Below are 11,427 nucleotides of genomic sequence, written 5' to 3' on the forward strand. Positions count from 1 at the left end.
TCTTGACTGCCAGACTAAATTAGTCACATAAATAACCTTTCTTTGTTGTTCAGGGATAAATATTTGCCCGCAGTGTCTGGGACTTGGCTCCTGTTTTTACAGCCTGTAAACAGGTTTCAGTCACGTACATAATCATATTTTTGATTAAACTTATGTCAGGACTGCAATAAGGTRTCTAGGAGCTGGAAACTTGTCTGTATAGTTTGGGTTGGAGTTAGATTTTGTCCAGATAGTTTCCCGGCACCAGCCCACTGTACCCGTTCCTCTCCACTGTCCACCAGCCATCTTCTTCTTTCACCAGGACCTGAACTATGTCCCCTCTGCTCACAGACAGTTCGTCTTGCTCCTACAAATCAAACAACAAAATAAATAGAATTGAGCAACTGTTATACAAAACTGGTTGCAGATCAGTTTTGTTTGCGTCCTACGAGGATCACCTGTGCTGTGTACTCRTAAAGCACAACATAGAACTGTTCGTCCTCAGGGGCAGAGGGTAATAAAGGAAGGGGCGCATATCCATTATCATTTGTTTCGCCTGAAAAAGAAGAAAAAAATTACAAATGAAAACCAGAAAACTTAACAGAAATAATTTGCTGTTTTTTCTTTTTTGTTTGGTTTTCATCGCAGGATTTAATTTACCGGTAGATTTCCTAATGCAAACTAACCGATGAGAAATCTGTTTTAAAATGTTTGCATAAAAATAAACTGCACTTACTTTCTGCAACAGACGGCAGGGTTGGCCGTGAAGCTGTGGGGCTTTCGGTATTGATGCTCGCAGACCTTCKGAGTAAAGACTCTGAGCTCCTGTGTGATCCACATAAACACAAAAGACATTTAGGAAACACACAGTGGCTTCCTCAGATTCACCAAACCGCCACCAAAAACCTGGCACTGGATTAAGGCGGTTTAAAGGGGCCCTGCTTTGCTTCGTAATCCTATTAGGTGTCGTACCTTCTTGACATGTCTTCTTGAGGAAAAAAAGCTTGCCCGTTGCTGTTCCTCTTCATCCCAGCTGAGTTGCAGCTTTCAAACACTATGGGATCTGTTAAAAGAAAAGGRAAGTTGCCCATTTGAGAAGTGTCGACTGTTTTCTTAGTGAACTGAGAGAAAAAAAAGGTCAGAAGTGGAGCAGCACAGAAACTCCTGTTCAGTTTGTTTTGCYGCTTCTCTCTAACTCACCTGGTGGCTTGGATCCCGTCTTTTTCATCTCTATAAAACAGTTGTTGTCCGTGGTGATGTCACACAGCTCCAGAAGCGTCCTCACCGCCTCGTACAGCTGAGTTAGAACAAGCAGGAAGTCAGAACTGAGCCATGCATCAGTGTGAACCAACACGCTCTGTTGGGGTTTTTGTTTGCTAAAACAGAGCGAATGTTGTAACAGCTCAGTGTATTGTTACACCAAGTGCACTGTAATGAGAATATATCTTTGGCAATTATCCAGACTTAAGGTCAGTGTGTTTTTTAATGAGTCCTCCCCCCCATTAGGCCACGGCATTGGCTAAAGAGGCTGCTGCTGTTCCACTGATAAACTTATTCTAGAGACAGACAGGTTTAAAATGCAGTGCTTTGTGTCCAGGATTTATYCTGCTCATAAAGCCGGTTAAAATAACTGCATTCAGTACCTTTGAAATACTGACAAAAGTTCTGTCTCATAGAAATTACTATTGATATTAATTAATATTTAATTTCATGAAAAAAAACTTGTCAAGGCCTGGAAATCAAAATTTTGGATCTGAGTGGTAACCTACATGATATTTTTAAACACTAATACATGCAACTTTGAGTTTTTAATATTTCCTTTGTAATTTTTTTTTCACAAAAGCATCTTGGTGAATGTGAGATTGAATAGTGGTTTTTGTAAATAAGAATAATTAAGAGTGTGACTTTGAGCCAGCATCATTCAGACACATTGTGGGTAACGGTAAAGTTTGACAGCTCTTCAGACTGAAGCTGTGAGATCTAGGTGCAAAACAGAGCTAATATGACCTTTWAATAAACTTTCACAAATTAAATACAGGTTTTATGGTTCACAAAATGTGATCATAGCAGTGTTTATGAGAGAGTTTGGTGGGTCTTTATGTAAGGGAACGGCTGAGGTTGTGCACCATTGTAAGATTGGGCCTCTCATAAATCTGCTGTAGTGGAGAGACAGAAGTGTTCATACCCCTGAACCTTTCCACATTTAGTTAGGCAACAACCACCAGCTTCTATTTTGTTAGGAGGATTCTGCGCCATTAAACCAACAGTAAATGTGTTATAAGCATGACATGGAAGGAAACTGATGCATGGTTTTCTGAATTTTTTTTTTTTTTTTTTTTACAGATCTAAATCTGAAATTCTTAGCATCTATTTGCATCCAGCCCATTTTATTCTGATACCCTTAAATAAAATTCAGGGCACAGAACCTCCTTTAAATGTCACCTAATTAGTGAGTCAACCTCKGTTTAGAGTAATTTCGGTTTAAATACAGCTATTGTGTGAAGAGTTCAGAGCTTTTAACATCTCAGAGAGCACTTTTCAATCCATCACCCGAAAATGGGAACTGCAAGACTGCAAATCTATGAAGACTTGACAGGCAGGGCAAAGAGGCCAACGCAACTTTGGAGGAGCCGTTAGGTGGGAGAATATTAATTGTACCGTCTACAAAACCTACAAATTTGGAAGAATGGCAAGAAGGAAGCCATAGCAATGAGTGTTTAATGCATTATGCATAATGGGACATAAGGAAAACTTAATAAAAGCTGCTCTGATCTGATGAGACCAAAATTACACTAGCTGTACATGAATGCTGTGTAACAGAAAACTAACTCTTCACACTACCCTGAGCACACTTTGCCAAAAGTAAAATATAGTAGTTGGGCTACTCCGGTCAAGAAAGCTGATTATTAATGAGAGGATGGTTGTAGCTGAATACAAAGTAAATACAAAAAAGACTTATGCTTGCAGTGGAGCTTTACCGGCTAACAGGACAATGAGCTTAAATAATGCCAAAGCTGCACTGGAATGTTTTGATTACAGCATAGTCATGTGTTAGAATGGTCCAGTCAAAGTCCAGACCTAAATCTAATGCAGAACCTGCRGTTAGACTTGAAACTTGCTCTTCACTGACATTTTCCATCTATTTTGCCTGAGCTTGAGCTAATTTGCCACAAATAATCTACAAAGTTCAAAGTTCTAGATGTGGCCCCTAGCCGTGCAAAACATTGTGAGATTTTCATCAGTGAGGAATGTTAAAAGCTATGCAGTATTAGTCTTTTCACAAAAGATCTCCATAAAATGGAATTAAGATTGAAACTGTAGTGAGACAAAATGTGACAAATATATTAGTAAAATCCTTTATACCAGTCGTGTCAAACTCCAGTCCTCCAGTCCTGCTGTCCTGCAGTTTTTAGATGTGCCACAGGTACAAAACACTGGAATAAAATGGCTTAMTTACCTCCTTCTTGTGTAGATAAGTTYTCCARCACCTTGCTACTGATCTAATTATTCTACTCAGRTGTGGTGCAGCAGAGGCACATCTAAAAGTTGYAGGCAGTGGCCCTCCAGRACTGGAGTTTAACACCTGTGCTTCCTACCAATTGCAGTGGTAGAGAACTAATGACTTTGGCCTGTTTTGCAGGTACAYGACTTGGGGTCCATTGATTTACTCATGGCAACTTTGTTAGCCAAAGCAATCAAGAGYTGAGTGGAAGCCCATCTGTGTGACAACTAAAACTTTGCCCAAATTAGGTCACAGAAAAAAGATCACAAACTCAACAGCAACCCTACCACACAATGCCTGAAATAGAAATGAATTAGGGTGCTGCAATGGCCCAGTCAAAGTACATACCTCAACCCAATGGCAATTAGTTRTACAATGTCAGGAGTATTATGAACAAAGGTGCAAGAAAACGAACATAATTCCAGYACAAAAATCAGAGACAGATCAGGTTTCATAGACGTCTTCAAGTCACTGCTACTGAAGGAGGAGCTACAAGCTGCTGAATCATGGAGTAAGTTTTTTTTTTTTTGTCAACACCACCTTCTGCATTTTACTTAAAAAGGTAATGAACCATTTGCTGGTTGAAGATTCAGTAATATGCAATGTGTAAATATCCGTTTTGTGAAATCCAAGCAGGACACCTTTTGGTCATTTAATTTTTGATTAAAGTAGAATAGATTACCTCATCGTCCTTGACACACTGCATGGAGAAATGGTTGCAGTGATCCCAGAGGGCACACCTCAGCATGTTGATCCGGTCTCCCTCCAGCTGCTGGAAGACCTGAAATGCAGCCGACATTTTTTTTTTTCTTTTGTAAAACGAGGAACAAGAAATGAGGAACAGGAAACTTAAAGAACATTTTTTCTAAAACACCCAAGGTACCATTTAAAGTAATTGTGCAAATAATATAGTTTTTCTATCAGAATAATTCATAACAATTCATTCTGTCACGTTGTGTGCAACATGAAGTAAACTCCCTGCCTGGTCAACACACAGAGTGTTTTATTTCTGCTATAGGATGTGGTTTGAGGTTCAGTCTGGGAGTTAAGATCTTAATGGTGGATTAGGAGAAGGTTAAAGATCTGCTAACAGGAATATGCCGTCTACTGTACCTCACATGTGCTTTTGTGGGTTTCTTCCCAGTCTCGACGAACGGTTTCGAGCTGATCGATGTTGGTGAGGTACATTCTCTCTGCAAGGAAGTCAGAATGTTATGGTGGGTGGTGGTTGAAATCAAAACTATGGAATGAAACATGCAAGCAYACTGAACACATTTTCTTTTTCTAAATTTCCACTATGTGGAATAGACCTGAGCTTCCCTCATTTTAATTATATTTTAGTTTAGTGGAGACTTTCTTGGGAATTAACTGACTTTGTCCAAGAGTATATTTCAGCAACAATAAAAGACTGAGATTCAGTGACAAGGCAGCAAAACAAAAATGTTACTGCATTATGTGGCCTACACAGTCATAATAAAGACTGGCTTGACAGTTGTGCAGCAGGTGGTCACTGACAAGGAGGATTAGCTACAAAGATMACTATTAAACAAGCTGGCAGATCCCAGAGTGCTGCATGCAATAATATCAATGGAAAGTGAAGCGTATGGAAAATGCACGGTAGAGAAAGGTGCACAAGTAACAACAGCAGACAACAACATGCAAATGAGCACAAAACAATGCAAATGAACTAAAGTTTAGTATACTGAAGTGCCACAAGYTGGTTGCATTCTCTGACAATGCAACAAATGGAGTCCTAGCCAAGTATATTTAGTACATACATTGTACAACAGGTCAACATTTCTGTGTTCAAAGGCATTTTCAATGTTAATATTTAAGTTTTTTTTTTTTTTTTAGAAACTAAATTTTTGTAATCCATAATCACCAGAATTAAAAATAAGCACATAAGAGTTTTTAACCTAAACCTGCAATAGCTGGAGCAGCTGAAGCACTCTTGGTTTTCTCATGTCCTGTGTCAGATCGCTGCTCTCTTCCTGTTTCTTAAGGACACTCGTGTCAGAAACTGTTGAGTCGCTTTAGGTAGTTATTCAAAGATGCCACTTCTTCTTTTCTAATCTGCGTTTTCAGTTTCCTTAATTTATGAAGTAAACGCAGCACGATGTGCAACACTTTGTGGCAGATCTCAACCAGTTGGACTGAAACCAATGAATGAAGCGAACAAAGCACAAAGACAAACGTCACCGATGGCTCTGAGAGATTATAAGAACAGTTACTCTGCTGCTAAAAAGTAGAAACGTCAAGTTATGAAATGTGACTCATACCTGCTTCGGTGGCAGCTTGTCGACACTGTTTGACCTTGTGACGCACCTGTGAATCAAATTTTAAACAGGGACGTTATGAACATGCAGCCTATTTGGGWTTTTAAAGAYGACCTGACAGCTGACAGACTAAACAGAATAATTAGCTTGTGAGTAAATGCATTCATAAGGAGCTGACATGTGAATTCACATGACAATTCTGCCCTCTGGTTGTTTCCGTCTCTGTTTTTCTTGCAGTTGTTCTAACACAGATCCTCTGCCTCCATTTAACCTCATCTCTAGTATCCTCTTCTGTCATAACAGCCTTACCTGTGGTCTTACACCTTCCCACCTACTCGGCCACTGCTTTTTTGTCGTGCGACATCCTACATACTGCGCCTTGCAKAAATCTTAACACCTCTTGCAGTTTTCGCATTTTGTCACATAAATACAACAAACTTATCATTTTTACTACTTTTTTTTTTATCCTAAACTGACATATAGTATGAAATAATGCATAATTATGAGGTGGAAGAAAAAAACTATATGTAATTTTCAACATTTTCAAAGAGTAAAATTTGAAAAGTGTGGCATGTACTTTTTAGACCCTACCCTGAGTCAATATTTTGTGGAGCTACCTCTTTTTTTAAGTACAGCTACATATTCTGAAAAATGTGTACGTCTTAGTACAGCAATATGCTGCGATCCAAACCTCTCCATCRTAACTCTGGCTATAGATTTGTGGTTGAGACTTTAATCCCAGTCTCAAGTCTTTTGCAGGCTTTGTAAAATGCTTTTTATATTACAAAATGTTAAAAACTAACTGTCAATTCAAGACCTATCTGATGTGTTGCTGTGGTCTATATGATGCTTTTTTTGTTCACTGTTTTTATTGATTTAATTGGGGTATCAGATATTTTGGACAAAACATTAATGTGAAAATTATTAAACCTTCCACCACAAAGTAATGTGGCATTTTGTTAACCATATTTATATGATGAAATTCTGGCAACCACAGCCATAAATTAGAGATGTTTGGGGTTTTTTGTTTGTTTTTTTTCTTTACAGTGCAGAAATGACAGCAAGATATTTTCACCTTTTCTTATCTGGTGACTTTATCAGAATATGAACATAACTGARCTCATCATTGATTATCATAACCAGGGAAAATGTTATGTTTGCTTAACAATTTTTGATTTCAACATTTTCCGCAATCTGTGTTTTACTGTATTAGCTGCTATAAGTCTTAGCCTTACTAAAGAAATGTTGTATATCAGTGGGYTGATTCCTGTCTACAGGTTACCTTTTCAGTATTTTTGGCTGGAACATTTGTTTGCTCAGCTGACTCTGCCTCGTCAGCTTCTCTGCACTTTACTTCATAGGTCTTTTTAGACTGGGGGAAAGAGAAACAGAAAGGAAACACAACAGYTAACCACAAGAACAGACAGAAAGCTTATTTTGTGATTTGGTTTTGTTGTATTGATGTAAAATTATATGTTGTTCTCGCATTTAGAGTTCATTACTCCTAGAATTTTGCAAGTTARCGTGACGAGTAAATGTAACTTCCCAGAAAATAAGTTTTCTGAGTTTACTGATTCCCACTTTGAGAAATCATTCTAGTGTCTTACCTCCATGGTTTTCTTGTACAAGCTGACCTTCTTCTTTTGAACTTTCTCCATGATGCTTTCAAACTAAAAAAAAAAAACAAAAAAAAAACATATTTTCAGAACCTAAGATTAACCTGTGCTAACTAAAATGCAGAGAAGAAACAGGTAGTTACAGCAACCAGCTAAGTTCGTGCAGAAGGATTTGAAYGGCGTTGGAGGRAACAATTAAGGGAAGTRTCAGTGACATATTAATTGGGTGGCAAACATTTCAACCACTCACRTGTCAGATTTTAGTTAGTCAGTTGCTAGGAAACAACTTTCACCCAGTACCTTTTTCTTCTGCTCTTTTTGACGTTCTCGGAAAGTCTCAATCTTTTTCACCTCCTCTTTCAATAGATCAGATAATTGGATGTGAAAGTTGCCAATGTTCTCTATTTCTGAAATAAACAGAAATGCAGAGAGCAAAAATCAAATAGTTTCACTGACGTGTCCTGGCACAACCTGGCAAGGTGATTCTGCAGAGAACACAGACTTACGGGTTTTCAGTTGTTCAAAGGACGCTCTCAAAGTGCTGGGAAACAAATCAAAGTAATGATTATGAGATTATTTGGTCAAGCCATGTAAACATAGCTTGAAGGCTGACATTTCAGGAAGCATAAAGTGCAGGTGAATCAGAGAAAAATAAGGGGAAGGTATAAACTGCTGTCTCTGAAACATCCTTGGCTTTGGTTTATTCAGTTAGTTGGTTACTTTTTCCACTGCTGTTGCTCACAGCGAACAGGAAACTGATATGTAATGCCTTACAGTACGCAGAGAGACAAACTGTCAAGTCGATACCTTCACACACATGCACACAGACACGGCTACGCTTTTTTTCTTTCTTTTGGGCCTCACAGACCCATGCTGTTCTAAAAAAAGAATGTGACTCAAAGGTACGAGCCGGGGTTTTGTATTTAGTGTTACTGGTCAGTTCCTTTAGCATCCATATCTATCACTAACTGCTGTGACACTCTGGTTTCATAATTACCCATGGTTAATATGTCAATATGTGCTGTGCTCGGTTTACCATTGATTTTTTTTTTTGTTTTGTTTGTTTGTTTACCTGATTTCTGTCTGTCCTCCGGCTTTCCGAGCAATTGTCACCAGTTCCTTCCCGTACTTTTCCTCTGCCACTGCCCTGTGTAGTAAAACACATGGTAACTTCAGTAAGAATCAGAGAACTTACACTTGGTTTTTATCAAGCTGCACAACCTGGCAAAAATAAATCCGATGCACGTTGTTGCTTCACCTTTGTGCACGTATTACTCAAACGCGTAGTTATATTATCTGTCAAAAGTGAAGTTAAATATAGGTTGTTGTATCTATTCATTTAAACCTGACGGTTTCCTTAGAGAGAATATTTGTTATGAAATGATCATATAAACAGAACGTGACCTTACTRTGTTACAGCTTAAACCGACATGTATTTCAACCTGTCCATTTGATTGGACTGTTTTGGGTTGATGTCATTATGCCGAAATCATGTTTTCTTTTTTTATAAGATTCTGACCTCTTTTGTCCTGCAAAGTATCTTGAGATGTTTGTTCTCAATTGCTGAATTATAAATTAACAAAGCATCTGAACTGAAGTAACTGGGTGTTYAGTTTTGCATCTCACAGTTATAATGAGCTCTAATTTAACATTTTAAGTCACGCATCACGGGTTGTATAATTAATGTGTATAAAGTGCGCTGCTTTTACKGTAGTACACGTGTGAGTTATGGTTTGAGTTTAGTTGGTGTGTGATTATGAGTCATATGCTCCTTTCACTCAAAGGAACAGTTCTGAATCCTTTCTTCCATATATTTTGGAAGTTTTTTATTTTATTTTTTAATTAATGTGATAAATACAAAGCTGAAACTGCTAAAGTGATCAGATTAACGATTAATGAAAGCAAAGTCTTGTGAAATATTGGGTATTCTTCACAGTGACTAATTAAAATGAGATCATTTTACAGTCTCAGGAGTGTAATGGGTGCTCAGGATTTTAATGGGTGCAGTTTAGTTTCAATCACTTGAAGAAAAATAAAATCCACCTCATCTTCAAAAGCTCCTCCATATCTTTGCACATTTGCCTCCCATCACGGAGCCTCTGGATCACGGCGTCGTACCCAGCGTGGCAGGTGAAGTCTGAGCTCTGCGTTCAGAAGACAAGCTGAAGAGAAATGCTTCAACAAAAAGCAAAGCTCAGCTGCTATTACAAAATCTCCCTTCTTTTTTTTTTTTTTTTTTACTTGGACTCTCTGCGAAGTAAAAATGCAGAACTAACATTTGTACTTGGTAAAAAGTAGAAATATGTCACCATAGTTGCCACTTTCCTGAGTTGTGCTTAGACATTAACAGTAAAAGTCTCAATTACAAAGTTATTTGCTACTATTGGAGCAAATAGCTTTGGTAATTTTAACTTCTCTATGTGATCAACATCAGAGTTGTAATGATGTGATCATTGCTCTTTGTGCATTTANTTTTAATGGGTGCAGTTTAGTTTCAATCACTTGAAGAAAAATAAAATCCACCTCATCTTCAAAAGCTCCTCCATATCTTTGCACATTTGCCTCCCATCACGGAGCCTCTGGATCACGGCGTCGTACCCAGCGTGGCAGGTGAAGTCTGAGCTCTGCGTTCAGAAGACAAGCTGAAGAGAAATGCTTCAACAAAAAGCAAAGCTCAGCTGCTATTACAAAATCTCCCTTCTTTTTTTTTTTTTTTTTTACTTGGACTCTCTGCGAAGTAAAAATGCAGAACTAACATTTGTACTTGGTAAAAAGTAGAAATATGTCACCATAGTTGCCACTTTCCTGAGTTGTGCTTAGACATTAACAGTAAAAGTCTCAATTACAAAGTTATTTGCTACTATTGGAGCAAATAGCTTTGGTAATTTTAACTTCTCTATGTGATCAACATCAGAGTTGTAATGATGTGATCATTGCTCTTTGTGCATTTARCTGTTTAGGATATTTTACATGCTATRAAAATGCAGTGCAATTAATTTCACATAAAAATATCAGAAGCTGAAAAGGAAGCATAACTTAAATCGTCCTTCTCTGTCTTAAGCAATGACAAGCCCACAAGAAGTGACTTACCCAAAACGCGTCTTTAAACATCAAAGGAGCCATCTCAGCAGCCACTTCCTCAGTTTGCCCTTCGCTTATTTAACTTCTTATTTTAAACAAGGATTTGTGTGTTTGCAGCCTACAAGCAGCAGATTGAGGCTTTGAAGACCCTCGGCAAGATAATCTGCGTTTAAAACCTRYAGAAGCCCGAATGTCAGCGAGTCATTTTGGGTGTTCTGAATGAGGAAGAGCTGCGTCCCATGATGTCACTGACCACAGGCAGTTCAGCCCCCCCTCCTGAAATGTAGTTTCTTTTACTATCATTTGCTGTAAAAAAAAAAAAAAAAAAAAGATTGCATGACACTGTGCAGTTTCAAAGTTATTAGGCAAATATCTGTGTTTTATCAATGCGTTTAATTCCTTCAGTGTTGCTTTGGTTTGACCATTAACAATATAAAAAGAGAAAAGCGTATACTAAAGGTGTAGTTTCACTCAACTTAAATAACTGTAGTTTTATCACACAAGGCTTTTTARGGTTGTTTTGCTCCTGTATGTGTTTTTTTAATTCAAAGTTTATGGCTCAGACAAAAGGAAATACTATCTTTTTACAGGTACATCTCACTCAAATCTGATATCATTGAAATGCACATTCATTTCAATAACTCAACTCAAAACGTTAAATAAATATTTAACTCAATTTTAAAAAGTGATTTTTAATGCAGTAATGTTATTTTGTTGCCATGTTGTGGCCATGTTGCAGCCCAAATCCAGTCCTCCTGCAACTTCCATTCATCTCTTCTCCAACACACTTGAACCAACTGGCCGGATTTCCTCATCAGCATTCAGTCATTCAGCTCTTCAGGTGCCTGGCAACAACCCATTCGTTTTATTTAGGCTTWGTGGACAAACAACGCATCTAAAAGTTGCAGGAAAGTTGATTTTGAGGACAGAACTGGAGTCTATACAGTCATGGGGGAGAGACTGCTGTCTTGCA

General features: G+C 38.1%; 1 protein-coding gene across 2 annotated transcripts; it reads right to left on the reverse strand.

Annotated features, from left to right (window-relative positions):
* Window positions 1-6: 6 nt before the first annotated feature.
* Window positions 7-10,729, reverse strand: LOC103462592 (proline-serine-threonine phosphatase-interacting protein 1-like). Of its 2 annotated transcripts, XM_008405483.2 has the most exons (15): window positions 10,464-10,729; window positions 9,897-9,997; window positions 8,446-8,520; window positions 7,880-7,914; window positions 7,674-7,780; window positions 7,365-7,427; window positions 7,040-7,129; window positions 5,761-5,806; window positions 4,595-4,674; window positions 4,164-4,262; window positions 1,180-1,276; window positions 952-1,042; window positions 716-804; window positions 438-535; window positions 7-346 (listed from the first exon to the last, which is right to left on the reverse strand). In XM_008405483.2, exons 1-15 carry the CDS (start codon window positions 10,494-10,496, stop codon window positions 215-217), a joined length of 1,236 nt encoding a protein of 411 aa, XP_008403705.1. In that variant the 5' UTR covers window positions 10,497-10,729; the 3' UTR covers window positions 7-214. The 2 variants fall into 2 exon arrangements, with proteins under 2 accessions (XP_008403705.1, XP_008403706.1); XM_008405484.1 differs by lacking the exons at window positions 9,897-9,997; window positions 10,464-10,729 and adding an exon at window positions 9,417-9,512.
* Window positions 10,730-11,427: the final 698 nt, after the last annotated feature.

The sequence above is a fragment of the Poecilia reticulata genome, linkage group LG3 (assembly GCF_000633615.1).
Source record: "Poecilia reticulata strain Guanapo linkage group LG3, Guppy_female_1.0+MT, whole genome shotgun sequence".
NCBI classification, from domain to species: domain Eukaryota; kingdom Metazoa; phylum Chordata; class Actinopteri; order Cyprinodontiformes; family Poeciliidae; genus Poecilia; species Poecilia reticulata.